Source organism: Harpia harpyja, chromosome 10 (genome assembly GCF_026419915.1).
Source record: "Harpia harpyja isolate bHarHar1 chromosome 10, bHarHar1 primary haplotype, whole genome shotgun sequence".
In the NCBI taxonomy this organism is placed as follows: Eukaryota; Metazoa; Chordata; class Aves; order Accipitriformes; family Accipitridae; genus Harpia; species Harpia harpyja.
Window position 1 is genome coordinate 7,726,021 of NC_068949.1, and position 27,395 is coordinate 7,753,415.

Genomic DNA, 27,395 nt, shown 5'->3' on the forward strand with positions numbered 1-27,395 from the left:
CACCAGGGCAAATTCAGCATGGCAAATCTGCAAGAAGCAGGATAGTTAGGCTTCAGTTTGTGGTTGGAAGTAATAACGTATATGCAAAAATCAGAGAGGATTCTGTTACATATAGTTTATTTATTGTGGGGTTCTTATGGAGAAAATTGGGTGGGGAGAAAGGACAGAAAACTTTAAAATCTCTAACCTGGAAAGCATGTGTAATTTTGATGTGCCATCCAATCAATCATCTCGTTGTCACCTATATGAAACATATTTTAACTTTGAAGCATGTTCAATTTTATCATACTGTTTTAACTTTTGCAGACTTCCAACAGGACCTTTGATATTCCTCTCACTTTGTCTGGAGCAGTAGTTCTACGGGAAAGACTAAATTATGAAGAAAAGACTCGTTATTTTGTCATTGTTCAAGCCAATGTAAGTATAGATCTCTTAATGGTCATTTATGCCACTGATTCAGGTGGGGCTTTAGTTTGCAGATTTAGATTTTTCCAAGGAAAGGAAAAATCTTGCTGAAATACCAGGTCTGATAATACTGTTCTCCTGAAGATCTTGATTTATCTAGGTCATTGAAAGCTTAGACATATTATTACTGGTTAAAAAAGCTTGCCCAGTGTGTGTAACAAGATAACCTTTTTGGCACAAGGAACAAGTTGCAAATTTAAGTACAGCCCATGCAGAAAAGTGCATTCTAGTGTCACTAAGTGTTCACTTTCTAACAAATCTAGCATGCTAATTTGATCTCAGATGAGTTTAATGGATACAATTTAGTTGTATCCTTCAGGTTTGAAATGCGTTTTTCTATAAAGAGGTGATTTTTCTTTCAAGTCATATTGCAAGCATATATAGAGGTTTTTACAGAGTGGCTGGTAGTGGATAAGGCATACCAAGAAGAAAAGTGATGATTAAACTGTATCTGTCATCAGAGAAGTTTTTTGGTGCCCTTGAGGACTGTGAAAGCTTTTTTCTCTTTTTGTCCTTCTGATAATAGCTGAAATGAAAACTTTTCCTCTGTTGTTTACCTCTGTTGTGATACTACTTCATTTGTGGGAAAATGAGAATGCTCTGAAGCAACTTGAGATAGCTTGCTCCTGAATTCACGCATTTATATTACCGTCATCTTTCTGATACAGAATTGTAGATGCATTTTATAATCCACTTTGCTACATATTTTGTGGCATTGCAGTGTTCCCCCAACAGAAGATAGGCTCTGGGGGTGTGTCTCAGTGCTTTTTACACTTAGATATATCTAAACATGCTTCCTGGCTGTTAGAACAAGTTGTTTTACCTGGGTAACGTAACTTGCTGATCTCTTGAACAGGAATATAGGAAGGTTGAGAACTGATTTGCCTTGTGGTTTTATCAATAATTTATTCTGCAGATCACCACTGCTTATTCACAGCTCTTTCCCTCTGATGTCAGAGCTGTGAGTTTCATGAGACACTGCGCTTGCAGAAAAATAACTGGGGTAGTTGAGCAGGTCATGTTTTTCAAGAGAAAGGCATGGTGTGCAGCGGTGCAAACACCTCACCTGAGGAGGGAAGCCTGTCATGTTGCAGGAGCAACTGGTGAAGGCACAGCTTGGGATGTGCGGTGGCAGTACTACAAAGCAATCTCATATTAATTTGTTCATTCCTTTCAATATACGTCCTTACACAGTAAATTGTCACCTTTGTGGTACTGGGTTTGGGACTAGAGCTGTGCTGATAGCTTCTGCGTCATGTTTATAGACAATGGGGCAGCTTGCGTGATTGAAATGTCTTGTGAGGCCATGTGTTTTCTCATACCCAAATGGGAACTGAGCTCACTAAAATTTTGAGTGCTCACAGATGAGAAAGTAGCTAGATCTCAAAGAAAGGCTCTAATTAAGCTCTATAGCTCAGCTTTTTAGAAGTTTGCTTTACAGATCTTTTTTTTTTTTTCTTTTACAAAATATTGCAGGCTGCGCTTAATTCTCACTATTGTATGTACTATGCAATCATACTTCTATTCCATTGGTTACATTTGCAGTGATCGTTTATTGTTCTTGCATCCTGAAGCTTATACATGAAATTAATTACTTTGTATCTGCTTTGATCCAGTATTACTCAAAGGCACATACTGGAGGAATGTAAGAAAGTTTCACTGATAATGAAGGCTGCTCCTTGTAGCTGGTATTGTTTTTCATCATTGATCATGAAGAAAGCTTAATTCAGAAATTCCCATATTCAGTAACTGTAAATCTAAAGCGGTTTGAAAAACTGAGTGGACTGAAAAATAGGAAAAAAAATGCATCCAATCTGATTTAGAGCAATGACCTGTTCTTCTTACACAGATGATGATATTAAACAGCATAAATACTAAGAGAAAAAGCTTTTTTCTTTTCTGTCAATGTTATCCTAGGATAGGAGGGCAAGACTTAACTGATGGCCCATATTCCCTCTGCAAGATATTATTTTTGTAAAGAAAAGCTATCATAACAGTTCTTCCATGAAAGTGGAAATATTTCTGACCATTTAAAAAAAAATATTGGATAGTCATGCTGTTTCTTCACTGTGATAACAAAAGAAGAAAGAAAAGGTGAACTGTTGCTAGTGTGTACATTGTTCAGTGTATAAAAGTAATCCAGGTGGTTCTGACAATTCAGGAAAGAGTAGCTTTTATTCTGTACCATCTCGAAAGAAAAAAGGAGACAATAAAGAAGTTGCAATACTCAATGGCGTCTTGTGTACCCAAAGATTTAAAAAAAAAAAAAAAAAAAAAAAAGCCAAACCGTGATACATTGACAAGAACCTGTCATGCAGCATGGAGACTTTTTGGGGATGCAGCATTGTAGCTGCTTTATTGTGGACAGAAGTGTCCTTCAACCTTTTAAAACATGAGCAGTATAACTTATTTGAGACATACCAGCTTTCCACGTGGAGTACAGTTTGGAGATCTTGGATCAATCGCTGTCCTCTGGCTGGGTTTTTTCGGGGGGGGGGGGGTGGGGGGGGGGTGGGGGTGGTGAGGGAGGAGGAAGTGCTAAATCTTTCTTAAATTGTGGCGTGCAGAGGTGGATTGAGCATTACAGTCCAGGACCTTTCCACTGCCAATTAGAAAAGAAGTAGTTACTGCTTATGCTTTCCATTTCTGTAAGTGAAAGTCCTTATACTTTACTTATGGAAAGGATTTGGTGGAGCTACACAAAGCAGCATAAGAATGTATTTCAGTTTATAAGTAAGGCACGAGGGACTTTTTATCTTAAACAAATATGCTGCATTTTTATAGATTTAACAAGACGTGTATCTTCATTTAACACATTTCCTGAGAATTAATTTCTCAAAACTGTATTATTTTTGAGTGATAGATGTCTCAGTATTTTTTAATTCAAGAGGTAAACTTTTACCTCTTAAGTGTATTTCTGAGCCTTTATGAAATTAAAGGCTGTAGCTCTGAAGCTGAAGTTTCTGTAATTAGCTATTTCCTGGAACCCGGATAATTATAGTGCTTATATGTTTTGCCCTTAGCTTTTAACTTTAAAATTTTTGTAGATTCTGCATTCAGAAAGTCTCACCAAATGTAACTCATTTGCTCCACAGGACCGAGCCCAAAATCTTAATGAGCGAAGGACAAGTACAACCACACTGACAGTAGACGTGCTTGATGGGGATGATTTGGGACCAATGTTTCTTCCTTGTGTCTTGGTGAATAATACTCGCGACTGTAGACCTCTCACCTACCAAGCAAGCTTGCCAGAACTGACTGATCCTGTAAGTCCTCTTGATTTTTTGTGACTTTCATATGTTTGTTTTGCAAGCAACTGTCATCTTTTTCTGTGGATGCAATTGAGAACTGTAACTAGACAGGTCATGTATGCTTTATGCCATGTTTTATGTGCTAAACAAAAGAAAACCAAAGGTAAGATATATGTAGGAATAGATGGTGAAATTCTAGCTTTAATACAGTGACAAACTGCTCATTGACTACATCAGCTGAGTCTCACTGAAATTTGGCAAGTTATGGAATTGCTTTTCCTGATCTGTGCATGTTTTGCTCTTGAAATATCCTGAAGAAGCACTTTTGAGAACGGACTTGACGTGTTACTCTATTCAGGATTGTTACAGACCTTAGGAGAAAGATTTTTGGAAGAGGAAGTATTAGTCACTAGTCCCTGAAAAGATTGTGTGTTGCTATTATCTGGTTTCAATCAAGAGGCACTAAAGAGTAACGTGTTTTTTCTCATATAAATGCTTGTACTAAGTATATTGGTTAATACATCAGTTAGGATAGGGATAAAGGTCAGCGTAAGGCTCATTTCACACTGGAATGTGCACAATGAAACACAAAAAGGGGGAGCTGAGAGCTTTATCATTTCTTGATGAAAGATGGTGCCAACTCCCCTTCCTTACAGGAGAAATACTGCTGGGTATAATGGACATGTGCACCTCTGTGGTGGGTGAAACAGAAAAATGAATTTCTTAATCGATATTGATATATGACCTTTGACTTGTGTATTTAAGAATATAAAAAGGAAGAACCAATTGAATCACTGGGTATTACCCCACCCCATTGACACTGACATTAAGATGACATTAAGATAATGTTGAGTATTGACATTAGGATCATGACTTCCCTTGTTCATTGCAGGACATGCTCTCTGTCCTGCTTCCTCCGACCAGGAGATGGGGGAGGTTGAGGCTGTAAGTGTGGAGGTTCTTGCTATTCTCTGCCTTGTTTGTCTTGCCGTCCTGCGCCTTGTACGTCTTTTGCCAACCCACGTTACAGTTTCCTGCTTTATCTGGCCTCAGGGTCCTGCTGCAAATATGCTTGAGCTGGTTACCAAGCACTGCTGCAACCCTGCTTGGTTGATTCAGATAATACTCTTAGCAAGTTTCAAAGTTTCTCACAGTTGTTTGATCCATTTTAGGACCAGCTGAAATTGTGTCTAATATACAGCAGCTGATCAATTGCTTCTGCACAGGTTAACAGTGCAGGCTGTGGTTCAATAATCATTGCAACCTCAAGGAAGTAAGGCAGGGCTTACTGTAATCAAGATGTGTGATTAGTGTGCCTTCTGAATAAGGGAGGGCTAGAACAAGTTTCAGGGAGGTGGTAGAATCCTGTCTGGACCCCTTGGCAAACTTCTGGGAGAAGACTGGGTCTTAAAGGGCATGTGCACCTCCAAAGGAGGTGATTTTTCTCTGCTGGAGAATCTCTTTCTGATAACTGCAGCCTGATTTGTAAGGCATAGCAAGACTGGAGCCTTGATATGCAGCTTGTAACAGCAGCAAATCGATTGTGAAAGGAAAGGGGAGAGACGTTCCATATTTAACCTTGTTATATTGATTTACACATATCTCTCTCTTTTTCCTTCTTTTCTTTTTTTCTTCTTCTTTCCCCACTTCTACACCTTGGTGTTTGATAACCCTTTGTAACTGTGTTGTCTGTTTTGGATGTGGTGAATAAATGCTTTTCCTTTAAATTTTGCATTAATTTGGTTTGTTGTCATTTTAAGGCAACCACAAGTTACTCTGTAGCTGAGTATGCGGCTTCATCAGGGTTACTAGAGCATCCTAACTATGCAGGATGAGAGGGTATGACCCCATTTTATGTGCGCAGATATGATAGAGTTCCCCATACAGAGGCAGGTGAGGCAGAAATTACTAATAACCAGTGTTTGGGCATTACCTTGTTTTTTATCTGGTTATCTTAAGGTATAATGCAAATCATACAATTTTCCTGATACAGCTCTCAGAGATGAAAGGAATCCAGCCCTGTCTCCATTCCTGCCCTTGGTCAGGTGCATACGCTGCGCTGGAAGACAAAGCAGTGTCTGCTAAGGAGGGTGTCTAGGCTAGGAAAAATCTGACTAGTGATTTAGGTGCTGAGTAGCAAAATGTATTCATTTAACGTCATAAGCTATAATCTGTTCAGGTGTCAGGTTTTTTTGTTTGCTTTTTGGCTTTTTTGCATCAAACTGCACCTTCAGAAATCTGATCTATGAAATGAGAAACCAGTTCTGTTGATAAACTACCAGCTATTTGCTGTTTATCTACTTGTAGTACCATAGCAGTTTTGATAAACCTAAGTGGAAGAAGGATGTTTGAACTCAAGAGTTTTACCTCGGTACCTCAAATATTTACTTGACTTCTAAATAATAATTCCTGTAGAAGATATGGATGGTACTTAAAAAGATTCAGCTGGTAAACATACGTATTACATCTGTCCTGCAAACAGCAGTGTGATAAAGTGCAGAGAAGCTTGAGCTGTCTGGACTAGCTGAGGGCTGGCGGTAGGCTCATGCGATGCTCTGATCTGGCAAAGCAGCCTGGGCAGAGGACCTCGTTCAGAGATAGATTGGAGATTTCTGCGTGATGTGAAACTGTTGCGTTGTACCACGTGGACAAGACCCATCTGAGTCTGTAATGCTGTAAGACTAACTACAATGTTAGGTTATATAGAAGCTGATAGTAACCAATACACTCCTCAGAACAATTTATCTGAAGTTACTTGCACCAGTTGTTTTTTCTAAAATGTCAAAATTTACTACACTGTAGGTGTTGAATCTCCAGTGTGTGTAGCAAATAGAACAGAATGCTGTTTGCTGGGGTTTTTTTAATGGCAGAGACTCCATAGGCTGAAGGACTATTTTTAGTCCAACATAATATATTTTTTTTTTAATTTGCTTTTTAATTTTTCAATGAACATGAGAAGGAACATTAATGAATCTAGAACAAAGTTGAAGTATGAATTATTCAGAAGCAGTAGCTTGAAAAAGAAGTCCTGCTTTCCAGGGCAAGATGTCTACTCAGCTGACCCCTAAAGTAAAACATTTAATGTAACTGGTAAGAATAATATTGCACAATTACTTATCTCTAGTTGGCATCTATCCATGAATTTACTGAGGTAAAAATCGTGTTTCCTTTCCAAGCTTCTTTCCCTTAGACGCTCTAAAGCAGTTGGATATATTGGCAATAAAGAATCCATACAGTGTGTGCCTTGTTTATGGTCTTTGGCAGGCAGAGATGGAAGAGGCCAGCAAAATTAATGGATCTCTTTGTTACCAGAGAAGCAATTTATTTTCCCGAAGAACAATATCAAGGTTTATGCTATGCCTTCTGAGAGTTGGTCTGACTCATGGCAATATTAATAATATTACTAAATCTGCTCTAGGTTGGGCAGAGTGCTGTATAATTACAGTTTATACACTTGTAAAAACCTGTTTTGCATTTCTGCCATTTGCACAGCCAGTGTAAATTCCCCTAAAGCTGCCGATCTTCCAAGCAGAGGCAAAGATTTCCTGATGGTCCTTTCTGGGTAGGCGTATAGAATGAAATGTTGTGATAGTACCTTCTCGGTCAGCCGGATTCTGCCTGTAACCGATTGAGCTTTACCACAAGATACGACATTCTTCATTGGTGTTTGCCTGGTTTTGTCAGTGTCACTTTTGCAGTGCCACCAATGAGCTACTGTAATTAATTGCTATGATGGCCACCTTAGGTCTAGGATCACAGCTAAGGTCATATAAACATCAGTGTCTCTGATATCAAATGCTTGTGAGGTGCTCTTGCAACTTTGTAGAGGAGGCAGAAACTCATAGTTCAGAGTAAACAAACTTTGGATGTTTTTATAGCACGTTAGTTCTTCTGAATCTTCTGGTAGGTGAGTTGTGAGAACTAAACTGCCTTGCCACTGTTGAAGCCCAGACAAAGCTAAGTTAACAGCCTGTAATCCACACCTTAGATTATGTATTGCTTCCCTGGGCAGTAATTTGCTTGTGAAGTGCTACCTGTTGAGTCTGATTCAGTGCCCATGACAGTGATGGAGTAAGCTGCTTTACAAGTTCCCACACCAGGAGGGAAAAGAAAGAAATCTATTGAGTTTTGAGTCTTCTAATAATCATTGCAAAAATTATCTTGCAAAAAAGACACCCAAAGCCCACTATAAGACAGCATTCAAAGTCATTGTTTGAAGTTCTGTCTCATAATACATGTGCAAATCCTTTGACTTTATTTCCTTTAGGGGAACGCAAAGTACAGCTTCAGTGACGTCTTACAATGAACTAGCATAAACCTTCCAAATTCAAGTTCTATAAGCCAGATATATTGCCTTATAATAAAAGGAAAAATAGTGTCTTTGCTAGATGAAAAGATGCATGTATGAACCTCCCGTGTCTGCTAATTGGTCCACATACTTCGTGTGTGTTTCCTAATTGTCGCCATCCTACTTTCTCTCTGGCAGTGAATTTACTGTTGTTAGCTAAATTTCAGTTTCCAAGAAAACCTGTGTTGTTTGTTGGTCAGGGGTTTTTTTTTTGTTGTTGTTTGCGTAGTTTTATATTTGCCTTAGTGTTTCTATGTCTGATCAAATCTGCCAAGTAATTTCCCCCCCCCCCCCCATTGTTTCAGGAAGACTTCAATAAATTAGCATTTATTATTGGGATGTGCAAGTCATCAAATGGAGTTAAAAAAATATAACCTTATGAATGTCTTATAACATTGGAAGGATAATTTTTCCTCCCTCTTTCCCCTTCAGTCTGTTCCTGTTATGCTCACTTTGTGAAGGTTTTGTCCATTTCTATACTCAATTTTTTCCATCATCATGCAAAGAAGAAAAGCCAATTAGCTGTAAAATATAGATTAGGTCTGTTTAATCAGTTGCTGGACTAGTTTTGCAATAAACTGATTTGTTATCAGGTTCCATAGTGTAGTTATCAGTCCACACAAACACTAATATACTCCATGACACCTATGAGGCTTTCTTTGTACTAATTCAAGATTCAACACTTTAAATACCTAGCTGCATTATGAGACATTGCTTATTAATGCACCACTGATGAATCTTTCTACATGGAAAGTATTTATTTTTGTACTAATTATCCTCAGTATCCCTAGAAGTTGTGTCAGCAGGGACCTTACAAAGTCTGTGGGCTCAGCTGCCCTGTTGAGCAGAGACTCAAAGAGATGGGTCTGAGCAGAGGACTGCTAGATGAAAGGCTAAAAAAAAAAATTCTCCAAAGAACAGTGTGGTTGAGGGGGGTAAAAAAAGACATCGAAGAGCAGGAAGTGCCCTTAGAAGCCCTCAAGCTTTTATGAGCAAGAAGGACCTCATTAGATTAGTTTGGATTCAGGGGTAAGAAAACTGAACTTGTAAGAGGTGGTATTGTAATCCTGCTGGGTAAAAGCCTTGCTTGATCAGTCAGGGAGCGAGTCGTCCCTGAAGAGCACTGTGCATGTCCTGTAACACAGTTTTGAAACTGTGGAAACTGCAGACTTTTGATGGTAAGGTGAAATGAACAGTTTTGCACAGTATTTTTTTTTTATTGGAAAGTTTAGGTCATTATATATTCTATATTTAAGACTGAGCAGAGTTTTTTCTGATCACTTCAAAGAAAATTTATTTTTTTTTTTTTTTACAAGGAGAAAGGTTTTGAATATTTCATGCAAGGGACAAAAAAGTTCATTGACTTGCATATATGCAAAGCCTAATAAACCATCATAATATTAAGAGCTGTGGCTATACACAATCCTCAATGTATCTTGACAGAAAGTACATCTTATTTGGAGTCCAGAATCACTTGAAGAGTTCCCAGTTAGCAGTGAAAAATGTGGTTTACATCAGACTGATAGTTATGTCAAAAATGACAGGTGCTTTTTAAAACTCACATTTTATCTTTTAATTTCTCGCTGAAACTCTAAGGGCAATCACAATAGTTTTTTCTCGAAACCATTTCCCATTCCCCTGCAGCATTCTAGCCCAGCATCGTAGGGTAACGTACTGTAGCAGCTGCAGTAAAATAACTTTCATACCACTTTACCTGGGGTATTGCTGTTTAGGAGTTATTTGCATTTATTGTTTTTGGAATTGGGGACTTACCCTTTATGGTATGTTCTGGGCACCATCACCTATTAGCCGTAGGGAGACTGGGATGTGGAGGAAATGGGTTATTCTCTGGGTGTGAGAAATGGAAATGCTGTAGGAGGGAACTGAGGTTACAGCAGTACAGGAAAGGCTAGTTTTATTGTGGTGGAGAAGAAAAAAGGAGTTTGGTGGAGGACTGAAGTAATTTGATCAGTGGGTGGGGCTGATGTTGGGAACACAGGACACTTGGTAAGTAACAAGGCTTAAACAGCTCTATACAAATCAGTTCTATGCTTATTATTGATAACTGATTAACATTGCAGAGGATGTGAGGGTTTTTCGGTGCCTCTGGGCCTGAGGATGACAACCACTTAACAATTCTTTCTGATGTAATCTCATTGCAGTTCCTTGATATCTGACTGTACAAATCCCAATTCCTTCCAAACAGAAAACCTCCTGGAAATTTTCTCATAGAGATATGTTAATATCAAACTTGCTGCAAAATGAGTAATGTCTGAAATTTCTAGAAACACCATTTCCCTATCTTAGTTAAAACGGCAGGTATTAGTCAAAGAATAAAATTCATCAAAATGTTCTGGGTTTTTTTAGTGGATTTTTTTTTTCCCCCCTGTGGGAAATACCTACTTACAGAAGACATTTTATCCAGGTATCTACCATGCAAACTGACCAAGTAATCTTCCCTGAGGTTTGAGAGAAACTTGCTAGTTCAGCCTCAGCTTCCATACAGACGCTAAGTAAGACTTTTGTGGCACTGAAACACACAGTCTTCATAATTTGGCAAATTAAAAATTTAGTCTGAGTTCAAGTGAATATGTGTCGTTAAATCAACTTCAATAAAACCTTTCAATGTATAAGGAAGCTGTCTCTTCTACCTGTGTGAAGGGTAAAATCTCATAGAAAAGCAGGAATGCTTAGCCCTGATGAAAGTGGTTTCTTTCTTGCTTTTTCTTGTAAGTATGACTGCTTAAAGTCAAATGTGCATGGGGGTGAATTTATCCCCACTGACAGTCAAACTGTATAAAACTAAAAAATCAGGTTAGATTGCTGGTTAGATTGCCAGTTTTTCTTGCCAAATCATTTTTTTCTTGGTTAGATATGGTACATTTAAAACCGCAAATGTTCACGGCTAATTTAGGAAGTTGTTAGTTTCTGAAGAAGTTGTATCTCAATACGCCTTTTTTTCCTTTGCCTTATTTTTACTAAAATTTGGCATCTTTTAGTGAAACATGGTAAAAGAGATTTGCCAGCCTTTGGCTTACTCTGTCTGTATAGTCTTATGAGCTGTGCTTGCGATTTAGTTGCATCAAGCATCAGGAAATTATTTGAGATTTAGTTTGTTTCTAATTAGTCCTTTCTCAGCAAAATAGATGCTGTCCAATTTTGGGGACTGATGCTAAATGCTCTTGTAGGGGATGGTATTTAAACTTCATCCTGGAATTAGACCATGATTGAGCACAATTATGTCTGCTGGCATAATTGAATGTTTAAAGTGTGGCTTGGGTTTGTGGCTTCCAGAGAAAATAGGGCTTTTGTCATTAGGAGAACTGCATGTTTCTCTTTATACAAATGTTTTTGGTAAGGAAAAAAGTGACTTTGCATTTTGAATAGTAACATCCAGCTCTGCAGGGGTACCTGGCATTGAGACTTGCGCTGAAATTGGAGGTATGCCAGGTTGCTCTGGGAAAGTAGGTTGGCTGTTTATAGAGACAAGTCTTGCTACCTAGCCCAGTAGATATGCTCTGTCTCTCTTGTGTAGAAGTATTCCCCCCCCCATCTGTTTCTTTATCCCCTCCTGTGTTAGAAACTGATCTTAGGTTTGAATTCAGATGTAAGTTTCTCAGTAATCACTGCAGGGGAATGCAGCAAATTCCTTATTAACTGTGCTGTGTTCATCTTTGACTTTAACTACATTCATGTTGCCTGAGGATCCATCTTACATTTACCAATAATGAACCCATGCATTCTTTGCATCTCATGGTTTCAGGGCTTGATAGGAAAGAGAAATAAGCATAAGTGTGCTTTGGTTTTAAACAAATGTTTAGTTGAGAAGATCAACTTCTAACAGCTGTTATTTCGGAATTTCTATACAGTCTATACAACAAATGATTAAGGGTAAAATCTTATATTTTGTTTAAAATTTGTGCAGCCATCCTCTCATGAATGTAATGCAGTAGCTCCAGAGCATATATAATCAGGGCTTTCGTACATTATAGTCTAGGCTGTAAACTTTTTGGTTTTACTGTATGCATGTGTTGTCCAGCTTTCTGTATGAACTCACTCTCATATTTAATGCCATAATTATTTTGCCTTTTCTTCACAAATACTACTGTATGTTAGACAAAACAGACTGGCAAATCGTAATTTACTACTAAAAGGTTTATGTACTTTCTTATCTGTATATTATATATTAGAATATTTATTTAGAAAAGCTTGGCAATTGGTGTTAATTAGACTAAAATCTTTGGTGAAAGATAGCATGTACTGTCAGCTGTTGGGCTGTAAGATGAATGTATTTACTGTGTATTTTACTAGCCAAAAATTATTTGGTAGACAGGGCAACGGTGTCACTTCAGCCACGCTACAAGAACTAACGAGATAAATGCTTTAAAAATCAGGGCTGTGTCTATATGTTCTTGGGTTTTTGCTTATTCAGTAAATTAGAAAAGAATGTCTCTCATGTCTGAGGCTTTGAATAGTCCCTTTGCCACTGGCTGACAGATGTCCAAATTGACCCATTTCTCAGGTATTAATTTTTCATTAGCAATTTAGGTAAAACCTGAAACTCAGAATAGGAAAGGGAAAATGAAGATTGATTTCCATGACACGTATGCAGTTGTCAGTGTATTTTTTTTATTGAAAAAGGCAAATTGTTATGGCCAAGTTATTTGCAGTATAGTTGAGCAGCAGATAGCAATTTTTCTAATTAAATTTAAGCATAGATGCGTGATGAACTGATAGGCAATCTTGAATTGCTTTGGAAGTTGGAAAGCAATTCAAAAGCAATGATAAAATCCTCTCTTGGGTACAGTTTCCCCTTTAAAGTTTATGGATAAACTTTTAATTTGCATTTTTTTCACTCTTTTCACTCTAATTGCAGCCATACAGAGGTCACCAGATTGATATTAAGTTCAAGGTAATGAACAATGTTAAACAAGTAGTAGCATTCACAGTGGATTTATTAGCATAGGCTTTTTTATGACTTGATATTGGTGATTTTGAATTAACTCTATGGAAATGACTCTTTTAGCAAAGTCAAAATGGACAACTTTGATAAGCTATTGATTATCAGCTAGTGCATGATAAGGAGTAATAAAAGGTGCTTTAAGTCTTCTGTTATGATTTTCCCTATTTTTTCCTTTTTTGTGATTGATTGTCTATCTCCCATATGCAATCTCTTGATAAGTAGAGCCTTTTTTTTTAAAGGAAATGTCACTGAAAAGTAGTGAAGCATGAAAAGGTTAAAATTACAAAGATGTGATGTTGCAGGTAATTAATTTTTATGTATTTGGGAGTATACCAAGACGGCATGGTTAATTACAAAGAATTGTCAGTAAAATTTTCAGTAACTTTAATATGTGAATACATGAACCTGAGAATTGTTTTCTATAATCTCTCTTGGCAGGCAGGCAGGCAAGCACTTCACTGGCTTGATATATTGATCAGGCAGGACAGTCACTGTTCTGTATCTAAGATTAACTTACAATTTTAAATATAGATGTATTTCAGAAAGAGAAGTTAACTTGGCTGCTCTTCACTTCAAGAACAAACAAAACCATGCTTTTAACTTCTAAAATGTAATGAATGTTTAAAGAAACCCCATGTTTCAGTTATTGAAAACACTGTTTCTGGTTGAGAAAGTCATAGCAAGGCTGCAGAGTAAGTGAATATAAACTGAGAGATATTTTCTGATGGTTATTTTAACTAAGATGCATTTCAGAAATAAAGTTGATGTCTACGGGTAGGAATAAAGTGGTATGTCATGGCTCGCTCTGAGTACAGGAAACTTGCTTTAAATGTGAGTTTACTATGGTGGAGATCTTGCCTTGTATGTTTGACACATACCAGCAAAGGGGGGGAGAATAGTGAATTTTGGAGGACGCATGGAATTTTTTTATAATGTGAAAAGAGAATAGGTTGAGCATGATTTACATGCTTTAGGTTTTCATTAATACTAATCTTCCTTAAGATACTCAAGTGGAGGTTTTAAGAGAAAAAAGATCAAGCTTGACTAAAAACTAAGAAGTTTTGGACAACATATACTAAAAAATGAAATAGGAAAAGAAAAATATCATTGCAGATCATCTTTGAAGTTGTGTTTTGAGTGAGAGAAAGACATTTTGTTTATTGCTAGGACTGGGTTATCGAGTGACCTGTAATACACAGTGGCTATGGGGCTCCCTCGCTAGTGCAGGAGGAGCAGGAGCTCTGGTAGTTCACCAGAGACCCAGTCTGGGCTGGCTATTTGGCTGATGGTGAAAACAGGCACATTTTCTGGGTATTTATCAAGCTGTAAAGTGAAGTTTTAAGAGAGTTAATCTCAAATCTGATTCCTTTAATTATCAAGAGTAAGGGGGGGAATAAACTGGTAAAAAATGACTGATTTTATCATATACATAATTTTCTTCTTTTTTCCAAATATGGAAATGTTCCATTAATTGCCTGATATTTATCATCATGGTTAGTAACTTACTGGGAACACTAATGGGAAAATATTCAGTTCTTGAATTCTTATTCAATAGCTTTGTCAGAAGCTAAGAAGAAAAAGGGTCCTCATTTTGCTTGGAAGAAGTAAATGGAGCTGTAATTAGAAGCGGTTTTCTTTCAGAAATGAAGATCATCTACTTTGATTCAAATGGCACATCAGCCACATAAGTCAAATACATAAAATGTTTGAGAGAGATTGCCAGGGTGCCTGGGTGGGTTTGATGTGTGCAGTAGTACAGGTTCACTAGTGTAAACTACCTTCTTGTGTGGCAGAACTAATGCCAAAAATCTGTTGAACGAATGAAGTACAAAAAGTGCCAAACACCCTAGTCTTAGCTGAAAAGATCTTGCTGTTTAATGCTATTGTATTCTTTGTTCATTCTCCAGTTTTCATTTTAAAGTTTGTTAGAAGAAGAAGAAAAAAACCCTACCTGCCTCATAACAAAGAAGACTTTAGCATAATGTGTGAGATTACACACATTACAAAAATAGTTACATGAGGACAGTAGAAAACTGCGGTTCTTCACTTTTGTGAGATATCCCACAACCTGGGATTTGAAACTGTCTTTCTGTGATGCCATTAAAGGATTTCAGAAGAGATCAAGCCTTTCGCTCCTCAAAAGCTAGAGCTTCAGTAGAGGAAATAATGCCTGAGAAAGTACCATCCCTGTCTCGTTCTGAGCTCCTGTCTATATCTTGAATATACAATCAACTACTTGTGTGATTTAATTGCTGTCTTGGAACTTTGCCATGATAAAAAAGCCACTTTACAATACCCACTTCTGTTTTCTATTTCATAAAACCGTGTTTGTTACGGCGTGAAGTGGAGCTATTGTCAAAGTGGAAGCATATGTATTAACTTATTTGATCCTTAAATGTCATTTAGAAACATTTAAAGGTTTTAAATGTTGACATTTAGACAAAATACTTTTGCAGTGATGCTTTATCAGTGAACTTCACTTCAGAAAAATTCTCATCTATGTCATAACACTGATCCTTGTAGAGATAATTATCATTTCAATAGCTAGTCTATCCCATTAAACTATAAACTAGCTGTTCATTAAGGGTGAGGAATAAAGATTCCTGTTTTCAGTTTGTTGTCACAATGCAGAGGGTTCAGATTATATTAGTTCTTCAGTTAATCACATAATGATTCATGAATTAAGGTTTTGCAGATATGTGCAAGTACACTTGCAGGTAATGGGAGATAAAGTAGCAGAGGAGCTTCCTTTCTGGGGTGGAAGTGTTAACCCTCAGAGGCTGTGGGAGGCACTCTGCGTGCTGCTCCCCTTTAGATCACCACAAAGTCTTGTGCCCCCTCCCCCCCGAAACAGGGCAGCAGGATTTGCTGTCACCTTCTCATCAGCAGTTATGTGGCATTCCGCACCCAAGAGTGTATCCTTGGGTGCAAACTTCCTCGCCAGGCTTGGCCGTTCACAGTACGTCTCTCTAGGCATGTAGGCATGGCAGCTCAGAGCTCACCCTGGGCTGCTCTAATTGGGTTTTTTTTGTTGTTGTCCCTGGTCTTGTAAGGCTAACTTGGGAGTCTCCTTGGTCCATTGCAGTCTGCGGTACAGATGCGCCCTCTTTCTACTTTTTGTTGTTGTCTCTTCTGTCAGGTCTCTTCTGTGGTCTCTTCTGTCAGGTGGCTGGAGATAGGACAAGAGGAAATGGCCTCAACTTGAGGCCAGGGAGATTTAGGTTAGATATTAGGAAAAATTTTTTTACTGAGAGGGTTGTCAAACATTGGAATGGGCTGCCCAGGGAAGTGGTTGAGTCACCATCCCTGGAGATATTCAAAAAGCGAGTGGACAGGGTACTCCAGGGCATGGTTTAAGGGGCATGGTTAATGGTTGGACTCGATGATCTTGAAGGTCTTTTCCAATCGAAATGATTCTATGTTCCCAAGGCAGTGTTTGCCCCTGAGGGGCCAGCAGCCTTCCCAGCTGTGCCATCCACGCTGGGATCGCACCAGGGAGGGAGCAGTCAAAGAAGCCTTGCTATCCCAGCCTAGCAGCTCAAGTTTTTTTTCCCCAGTGCCCTGACCCCCTGCTAAAGTGCAAAGAAGCTGGAGAGAATGGTTTGTGCCACGCCAAAGAGCGTTTCCCTGCCTCCACCGTGGGCTGCATGATGCAGCGTAGGGGCAGCCCATCATCACCCTTACCAGTACAATTATGTTTGCCTCTGCTCTGTGCTATGATAATGTTTCTGTAGAAAATCCTGCTTAAATCTTAGCAGTCTTTCCTCTAGAGCGTGAGGAAATTCATGGTGAGCTGGAACACCCTCTTCTGAAACGAGAAAACCTGACTAGTCTGCATTTGGCTCTGCATCAATACCTCCAGCAGTACAGCAGTGCTCAAGTTTAAAGCAGCTCATATGGCTAGATAGGTAGAAGTTTGCTGTGTAAATAATTCCTGCTTTTTGTTCTGGAAGAGTATTGGGATTTGAGAAGAAAAGCATTTAAATGCAAAATTTCACTATACCATAAAAAGATGAAGTATGTGAGCATTGCACATTGTGTGTGTACATGCACACATATGATACATCTGCACAACTGCACAAATTTGTTGAAAATTAAAGCATCCAAAATACACCTAGGAAAAGCAATTTTTTTCCTATAACCTTCAATCTAAAAGTGGCATTAATGCCACTGTTAATGTTACCATTAAAGCAGTGTAATAAAGTGGTTATAATAATGGTGATATAAAATTTGTAGCTGTCTCTGGGCACAAAATCTCTATGTAAAATAATCTCTTGAGAGGGTGACAAACTTTAATGAGAAAAGGACAGTGGTGGATACAGTTTGAATAAAGTCAGGTGTTACGTAGTTGCAGCTGACATTCCCATGCCTGAACTAGAAAAGTGCCCATTTAGTTGCAAGTATAAAAAAAAAAAAGGCAAACAAAAAATAAGTAAAGAAAATGTAAATGTTTCTCTGGAAACTGAGAGTGGTGGTCCATAGTGATGTTTTGCTAACCCCAAATGTTTAACTGTTTCAGCCTGACCAATGGGAACACTGCTTGACTACAGATTCAATACTTCTGAAATTTGCTGTGCTTTGAGACTTTTGACCTTGCTTGTTCCTCCAGGTGAGGAGATGGCTCTACCAAAGCAAAGTTCACTGAAGGAAGATACTAAATGTGTAAATAAAAAACCAAACCAATACCATTATCGTAATAAAATCTGTATGTAGAATGAATCAGTCAAGAGACAAAGGATCTGGGTGGAATTCATTTCTATGTTTACCTTTTTTTTTTAAATTTTAAATGAATTACTGTTTTATTATGGCTTTTTTTGTCTAGTTTCATACAAATTAATATAAGAAAGGTCCCACCAGTGGTACTGGTTATACTTCCCCAAAGAGTTCTCGTTGCAATTAGAAGTGCTGCCTTAAAAATTGATAGTAGAGATATTATTTTTGTTCTGTGAACCTGCCTGATTTTTGAGCCAAGGTAAACTTTTAGCACCTATGGTACCTGTAGCAAGGAGTGCCATAGCATGACTGTATTTGGGTGAAGATCCTTCTTATTCTGCGCATCTTGAGCCTGCCAACAGGTAATTTGTGTGTTGTTAGACATTCCCGAGCTGCTTGTTTGCAAGAGGCAGTGAGCAGTTGATCCTATGCCCACTCTCTGTAACACACAGTTTTACAGACCTCCCCCCCCCCCCCCCCCCCCCCCCCGGCTGGAAGGTACTTGCTAAGCCAGAGTCTGTATGTATTCAGGCTATGCCCTGCTTTTGATCATACCTTTGATCATACCTTCTCATGTCTTTTCTAGTATATTATATTGTGTTGTGGCTAATTTTTCTAAAGGCATAGAGAAGCTATCAGCCTCTTCTCCTTGATAGCAGCAAGTAAGATTAAGTGTTTTGCAAACTCAGCTGAAATTAGTAACTGTTGACACAGCTGACAACTGTATTCCTTTTTCTCCCCTGAAATACGCATTGAAAAGAAAACAAAATGGCGTTAATATTTCACAGACTTTTGTATTGTAATGATATTACTCTCAGAAATAAAAAAAACCCCAAACCTTTAAGTTATTACAGTAGTGTTACACTCATCTTCAAATATTTTCTTTTTTGTGAATCTGTGTCAAGCAGAAGTAGGTGCGTTTGTCTTGGGTTTTACAACTTGCTTTTCTGCAGCTGTTCTGCCTCATTCTGAATCCTGAACAGAAATCATGATAATAAGAAACCTACCATCAAGAATTTTAAAGATAATCAAGGAAATAGACTTCATCATTTGTATGGAATAAAGTGAAAAGTCAAAAATGAAATGTTTATTGTTCTTTAATCACAGTCATCACATTGGAACAAGTAGAACCTCCAGATTGAATTCTTGCTTTTGTCTGAATTGCACAGGAGATTATACCTGGCTGCCAAGGCAGGAGGCCCATTGCATAATGCATTTCATTTAGTCTACACCACAGATACTCTGTTGGAGACATTTCTTATAAAGCATGTCAGATACAGAAAAAGCAATTTAGTAAGCACTGTGATCAGATCCTGATGAAATTCAATTCTATTTTGGACCTGCTGTTTTTGGACGACATCATTGATAAAAATAGTCTCTATTTTTCTGTTTGCTGTGATTCATTATGCTATCTTGCTGCTCTTTCAAAATATTTTTCCCCCCTCAAAGATGGCTTGTTTTTACAAATAAATGAAAGGAATTGTGTTTTTTGACATCTTAGTCTGTTAACAACGTGATCTGTCAGGATATTTGAATTTTACAGTTTTCGTTTTAGTAAACTGCATAAACATTGGACACAACAGAAAACTAAGAACACAGCAACTATGCGTTATATTGAACAATCAAAGAAGGTGCTAAAAGCTATTTGACAATTATGGTGCTGAATTTAGAAAGTAGGTTCCTTTTTAATAATCAATCTTGTGTCTTAGTTTTTCCCATCAGGTAGTAAAACACTTTTTGTTCCCCCAGAGAAGACATGAGCAGTTAGTTCACATGTGTCAACTGCATAAATTATTTGCTGTTGCTTTTTATCAGTGGCTTTTAGAAATGAAGGTGAACTTCTTATAAACAAACAGGTAAGTTAGATTTATTTTAAACTTGCAGATCAACTGCCATTATTATTATTATTATTACTTTCTGCATATACGTTTGTTTGAACACAACAATTTTTAACAGTGATTTCATAATACCAGTTTTTACTATCTGCTCTTAATAGTTAGATTCCCCTGGGCGGACTGTTAAAACACAGTTCCTGTTTTACTAGTGGTATTGATAAAAATGCCCTTTCACCGAAGTGCTACACAGCAAAGCTAATCTCCAGGAATGCTGCTCATATTTCGTTTTCATGTCAAGTGTGGACATTTTGCACAGTCTGATTAGACTCTGCAACATCATCTGGTGGTAAGAACTATTATTTTGACAGCACATGAACCTTCAGATCCATGTACAGTGTTCTAAACAAGACGTATCGATTAGGTGAATTGGCTGCAAATCTCTAGGGTTGAGCAACGCAGATTTTGAAGGAGGTGGTTTCCTCATGTAGGTTTGCCTTTTCTTGGGGAGCAGTTTTGAGGCACGGAATTTTTGCTGTATAAACCTGTTTAGCTCCTGTGACAATTTGACCAGAACAATTTTCTGTAGAGGATTTACTCTCTGTTCTCTTTCAGCTTCACAGTTTGTTTTAAATCTATGCTTGGGGGTTTCGTCCTCTCTCTTTGTATTGGTTTTCAGTTGAGATCTTAGCCCAAAAGTTTGGTGTTCTGTATTGTGCCAAAGAGGAGGGTCAGAAGCCCATTTGCCCTGTATTCCTGTATGTCTTTGTATCTCATTAGCCCTCAAAGAGTGGGAAATTCTTCAAACTCTCTTCCTCTCCCTGTGTTTGCTCACTGATCAAAGGGAGCATCTGTAGGCACTTGTAGCTATCAATAGGAAGGCGAGAGGGAGATTGGTGAGATCCTGCAAATGGGAGATTTGACATGACGTACTCAATTTGACTAATGACTAGGGTTTGGTAGTATCTTCAGCTGAATATACTTTTCTAGGGTGTTTCTTGCTTTTTGGATTTATTTTACTTGTGGTTGGATAACTCCGTTGAAATATTTTCTGCATTTTACTGACATGCAAGTACTTGATGATGGATTTGTGCTCATTAGTGTTTTGTCACAGCCCTTGTTGTACTGGCAAAGCATCTGAAGCAGCAGCAAGAAACGATGTTGGAATAGTTTTGCAATTTTTCCTGCTGTTTTAGTACTGTGTGTTGGCAACAGTACATTTCTGCACAGCATGGATGTAACTTAGCTAATTTCCGATTTACAGCTTGTATTCTAACCTCACACGTTTCTCAAGAAAGCAAAAGGAGGATGAGTGTAACCATAATGATTAATCAATTCATCAAAAACTCTGTTGGTTTAATATTATAGGGCTCCCTTTGAAGGGGTTCTGGATGTCAGCATGGAGTAATGTATGTTGCTTTACTAGTATTTTCTATCCAGCAAAAAGCTTCTCACCCTTGTTTGTACAGAGATGAGAGTTCTGCTGTCTTGATCGGTAAATTCATCAGCTAAGCTATAAGAGTGATGTGCATTGAAGGCCTCCAGGCTTTATTTTAAGTCCATTGGGCACAGTTACAGGTTCCTAACTGTGAAAGCTGAAAAAATAATACTTCTGTGGGTTTAAAATTCTAGCATGAAGAGTCTTGTGTTAACTAATTTTGCTAATATTGACCACCCTGTTCTGATAAAAAAACCATGTATCTGTATTGCTTTATGCTGTGAGAGAGACCCAAGAAAAACTGATGGTTAAATGCAATGCATTGTTTTCTTTTGGGATATTTTGTGTTGTCAGTAGAAGTCATTATTCTAAAATACTGTACAATTCTCAGCTCTTCCTAGAAAATAACATGATACACACAGAAACACATGGGGAAAGAATGCTGCATCTGTATGTTCATACAGTTTCGATGTTGCAAAGCATTATGTGCATCTTCCTTAGTTTTGTTCAAAGCAGTAGAGACTATAAATTGTCAAACACAAGAAATAGCCTGTGTGTTTCAGTGATGTAATCTGGTTTGCCAAACTCTTTTTATATATTTTAACCTGACAACAGAGAGGCCCAGAACTCTGCTCTTACTTCCTTGAAAATCATTGAGCCACTTAATCGGTGCAGAATTCAGTTCCTTGTGTCCTTGGCTAGAAATGTGGATGATTGTATGGATTCATGCCCACAGCTTGGGAAAAGAGGGGAGTTCTTGAGCATAAAAGTCCCCGGCCTCGATTTTTATAGTCGAACTGCACTTGGTGCTACCAGTCAATAAAAATACTGGTGTTCCTTGGGGGTGTCAGTGCGTGCCACCTGACACGAAGGCAGCACAAGGCCTCATGGAGTGATTGATCGTCTGGAAGTGGCAGCAGGGAAGCAGGGATTGCTGACAGCTGGGAAAATGGAAGGGCAGGGCAATTGGATCTGCTTGCAGTTATTGATGGGGGCGGCGGGGGTGCAGATGGGAGTGTGGGGTAGGGAGGCGGGAGAGGGTCGCTGCTGTGACATTTAGTAAATGTGAAGACAGAAGAAGAGAAAGGGAGAAGTACTTGGAAATGTAGGGAAAAAGATGACTTTTTGTAATCTGTTGCCAATTGAGTGACAGAATGCCATCGGCCTTCTGGTGTCGGACGCAATCCCTGTTGCAGTGCTGTCAGTTGAGCTGATGCAGATCAACATACTTAATTGCTGTGATATGAAAAAGTATCTTATCCTCCCCCCTCAAATTAATGAACATTATAATCTGCTGAATCTTAATAAATTAGAATAAGCTAGTATTCAGGAATTAGGTATGCTCTTTTCCCAATTGAATATATGCTCTTATGTTCTCAGAGAAGAGTGCCTGATGTTTCAGATTGTTCCATATTAGACAATTGAACTCCTTACAGAAAATGCTTAAATGTTCAACATTAATCATCTTATAGATGTCCTGCATACCTCCGTGGAACATATTGTATATGCGTATATGAGTGCCTTAGTGCTCCTAGGACCATTGAATAGGGTTTACTATGAGTTAGGAAATGATTTTAGGAGTATATCAATTTATTTGGCAAGTCTGTGATTTAGGACAGATTTTCACAGCTATGTTAGTAATGCATATATTGGGTAAAGGTCAGTTAACTGTGTGTCTGCCTAAGAAATGCCACCACGAACTGGCAGATTGAAATATTAATGCAAGTGAATGTTCCTTTTTTTTGGTGGATTGTTGCTCAAGGCACTGTGATGTATCTTATTTTGGTCAACCTGGAGTAATGCATATTTTCATGATGTTCCTCCCTTTTTTTAATTTTTTAGCAAGATTTGTGTATGTCTTAATTTAGTCTTCTATGTGAATTAATGGGTAGAAAATGTCTTGCCGTGTTTGAATACAATAATAAATTCTAAAGATGTAGTCCCTTCTGTTAGTGGATTTCATGCAGGCTAATGGACAGAGCAGTGCTATGGGGGGAAAGCTCACCTTGGTGAATCCAAACAAAAGTTTAGGAAATCTTCCTTTTCATATGGTTTTATCTTTTATAGCAGTTGGTAATGTTTACTTCTGCCTGTGTCGTGGCCCTGACCACTGACTCCAGGAGCATCTCAGGGCAGGCAGCAGGGAGCTGAAGTGATTGTGAATCATCAAAGCAGCATCACCCCAGTTTGTGAACCTGTGGTTGGTTCATGGTCTGTTGTCTTCAATCATGTAAAAGACAGTTCTTACTAATAAATTACCTGCTCAAAACCAGGCAGTGTCCTAGTTCAGTAAGGTTAACTGTGTTTCATTTTCCTAGAACACAATCATTTTTGTGGTAATAAGAAAAAAAAGAAAAGATCTGTCCAGAGAATAATGTTGTTATTCTAACTCTAAAAATGTGTCATTTCCTCCCTTTTCCTTCTTATCTTCAGTAGAGGAAGAAGTCCTTCATGAATAGCTGCAGTTGGCAAATTTGGCTTTGTATCTCAGGTAGACCACGGAAAAGGTAGAAAAATTGTTTTTTTTAAAGCAGAACTATCCTTGGTATCACCTGCACAACAATTATTATGGTCCCCTGTCTTGGAAAAAAAAAAATCTCTCAACTTTTAAGTCATAGCAAACACCAATCAGTGCTTTTTTTTCCCTTTCTTTCTCATTTAATACTTAGCTCTTGATAGAATTAGTGCCTTGTACAAGTCCATGGTAACTTGAATTCAGAATAGCGCTGTATGTGATACAGCATGAGTAACTAATTTGAAATCCTAAATTGCTGGTCAGTCTTGCAGTTAGGTTCTGGTATTTCATGACTCTAATGTAATTATTTAGTAACAAACAGACAATACTGAGAGAGCAGTGTTAGATAAAGGGAGAACCGAGTTATTGACCTGAGAAGTTTTAAGTCACTTGAAAGGTACTGTTCAATAATGCATGAAGTCCCTGTATTCTGGGGAGGTATCCGGGTAAAACTGTAGATATGCAGCATTAAGTTCAGCTCTCGCTTCTAAGAGATTGAACTGGTTTTTATTTCATTAACTTCGAGTATTTCTGACCTGCATGGCTTTAAAAATCAGGAAGATGAGCTCCAGGTGATCATATAAAGAAAGGAAGGTACTTCATTCAGGTAAATGAGTTCCCTGAAGCTGATCTTCTCTTGCTTTTCTTTATCTTGTTCATTAATCATCATTTAGCAAAAATGACCCTCTGTGGGTTTTTTAGCAACATGCTGGTTTTAAACCATTAGCAGTGTTTTCCCAGAGATGCAAGGTCCAAGCTGGTATCTTCCAAAGACTTTGTGCAGTGCTGAGAAGCAATGTTTTACCCTCAAAAAGTGGATGAGAAAAATCTCGGGGGAGGAGGATGGTGAGGACAGTTGTAACTAAGGAAGGAGGAGGAAGCAGATGGCAGTCATTTGAACAATCAATCAAAAGTGTCCGTATAAGAAGACAAAACCCCCCAGTTTCAGTTTTTAATCAAATAATTGAGTCATTACACTTAACATGACATTTTACATATCTTTCTCTTGAAAGTCTGGCAGTCATGGACATCTTAAAATGTTTTACATAAAATAATGTACATGCAAAATCTTTGGAAAAAATGTAACTTTAAAAATAGTCACTTTTGGTTTTTTATGCTTGAAAGCACAAAATGCATATTCTGCATCTCAGTTGTAAATTTCCTTTTAATTGTTCCATGCTGTATTTCAGTCACCATGGGATGGTGAAAAAAATACATGTTTTTATACAGATGCCTAGAGATACTGTTTGGATTATTGAATGCAACTGCAATCCTAAATTTATTAAGCTCCATGTTAATAAAGAAATCAGCAGTTGTTCTTTTTCCTCAATATCCTTAGTAGGAGCTTAAAACACTCTTGCATGAATGCATGCAGAGGTTTATGGCTTCTTTTGCAAGTCTTGGGACTAGTCAATGATTTGCAGTGTAGAGATCTTTTGCTTTAGATTTTTTAACATATTTTTCAGGTAAGAAAAGATAGGGAAATTTCTGCCTGTCATTATTACTTTCATACTATCATATTTATTATCATGTTGTTATCCTACTTGGACATCTGCATTCTAGCCATGTGTCACCATTTGCAATAGAGATATCAACTGAAAAGAGTTTCACTGCGTTATAAACGTGTGTATGCCGAAACAGAAAAGCAGGCGGAGAAGGAAACATCAGAGACAGGCTCAGGTATGGTGGTGGTAGTCAGGTCCTGAATAAAAGCAAGAAGATTTTTTGTGGTTGAAGTATGTTCAAAGATGTAAGCAGGAGTACTGGTGTCTGGAGGGTTAGTTTCTCTCCTCTCCAGGGAAACGTGGCTTTTGCCTTTCCACTGAATAAACAGGATTGTTTAAAACAGACCTGGCTCCATTACCGGTTTCTCTTCTAAACAGAAACAATTTGCAGCCAAATTTTGGCTAACCACATGGGTCAAAGAGCAAGACATAAAAAGAACGTTGCAAATTAATGTAAGCGTTTCCTAGCTACACTAAATGCGTTAAGGCAAAGCATTTGAATGAATATTTGCTGTTGTGGTTTGTTTGGGGTTTTTTTTCTTCTTCTTTTCTAGCCCTCTGGATTTTATAACAGTAACTTCAGATAATTTCCAGTCGTCTTTCCCATCTTTCCCATGACAGAAACTCAATGATGCTGCTTTTTGAAGTGTGTATCTTTTGGTGACTGGGGTAGGCGAATGGCACTGTTTTGTGACATTTGTGAATAAACAGTTTATTATTCACTGATCATTTCATAATGAATTATGAGAGAACTTTCTACTGAGAAGAGCTGAGGGAAAGATTCCTACTTCTCTGTCCTCACAGCTCCTAAGCAGTCAAGTCTTGTTTGATTTCATTGAAAAGGAGGATCATTTTGACTCTTCACCCTCCCAAACATAGCTGAGAAGATTTCTCTGTGTAAGAGTACTGAGAGTTTTGGTTCCTGGTTTTTCACAGGAGGAATGAATATATACAAGGAAAATGTGAAAAAACTCAAGGTACTTCATTAAGCATGCAGCCTTCAGTGCTTAAAACTGCAGTCTTTTGCAGGTGACCCTCATCCTCTCTGAATAATTGAGTATAATCTGTAATTATTCTTAACTGTGCTCTCCCCTGTGTTTCTGAGGTCACGTAGGAGTGACCTGAGCAGCTCCAGTACTAGCACAGATCCCTGTGGATCTCCCCTCTCTCCCTACGGGAACTGAAAGCCTAATCCTGCTCTGCCTCATGTCTCTTAACCTAACGGTTTCTGGATACACAGGTCTTCACTTGTTTTCTGTTGAGGCCAAATTTCCTTAAGAGTATTTTGTAACGGAGCTTGTCAAAGTTGGCTGGAAGTCTACACATGCTATATCAGATGGTATTGTGGTATCCAGGTGCTGGTGATTCCTGCAGGGAACCACAGTAGGCTTGAGAGGCTGCATTTCCCTTTGCAGAAAACCAGACTTTCCCAGGTGTATTGTATTTATTTATGTGTTTGCTCAGACTGTTATTATATCATCTGCTAATTTTTGCTGGTACAGGACTGTTGTGGTTTAACCCCAGCCAGCAACTAAGCACCACGCAGCCACTCACTCACTCCCCCTCACCCAGTGGGATGGGGGAGAAAATTGGGAAAAGAAACAAAACCCGTGGGTTGAGATAAGAACGGTTTAATAGAACAGAAAAGAAGAAACTAATAATGATAATGATAACGCTAATAAAATGCCAACAGTAATAATGAAAGGATTGGAATGTACAAATGATGCGCAGTGCAATTGCTCACCACCCGCCGACCGACACCCAGCCAGTCCCCCGAGCGGTGATTCCCTGCCCCCACTTCCCTGTTCCTATACTGGATGGGACGTCACATGGTATGGAATACCCCGTTGGCCAGTTTGGGTCAGGTGCCCTGGCTGTGTCCTGTGCCAACTTCTTGTGCCCCTCCAGCTTTCTCGCTGGCTGGGCATGAGAAGCTGAAAAATCCTTGACATTAGTCTAAACACTACTGAGCAACAACTGAAAACATCAGTGTTATCAACATTCTTCGCATACTGAACTCAAAACATAGCACTGTACCAGCTACTAGGAAGACAGTTAACTCTATCCCAGCTGAAACCAGGACAAAGCCTCAGACTTTATGGTGGTATTCCCCTGGGTCGCCCTGGGACCCTTCTAATTTTGGTGTTATGTTTGCCACCTGCTGTTCCTCAGGTACTGAAGCACTTTTAAGCAGGAGGTTACCTAGCACAGCAAGTTCATATGACTCACTCTTGCCTTCCTATAGAAACCCATCTGTTCTTGCCCTTGTGTTACTCTTCATTTAGCTTGTTCAAACAGTCCCTAATGCCTCTGAACTATTATTTCTGGTGGAACCTGCAAGGCGTCCTGCATGGAGAGGGTGCTG

General features: G+C 38.5%; 1 protein-coding gene across 8 annotated transcripts in view; it reads left to right on the plus strand.

Moving 5' to 3' along the window:
- PCDH15 (protocadherin related 15) overlaps positions 1-27,395 on the plus strand; it is a 725,853-nt gene that overhangs the window by 459,119 nt on the left and 239,339 nt on the right. For all 8 annotated transcript variants that reach the window (XM_052799247.1, XM_052799249.1, XM_052799246.1 and 5 more), the window contains 2 exons: positions 307-417; positions 3,561-3,731. In XM_052799247.1, the coding sequence (XP_052655207.1) occupies positions 307-417; positions 3,561-3,731 (282 nt within the window). The remainder of the gene's footprint in view (positions 1-306; positions 418-3,560; positions 3,732-27,395) is intronic.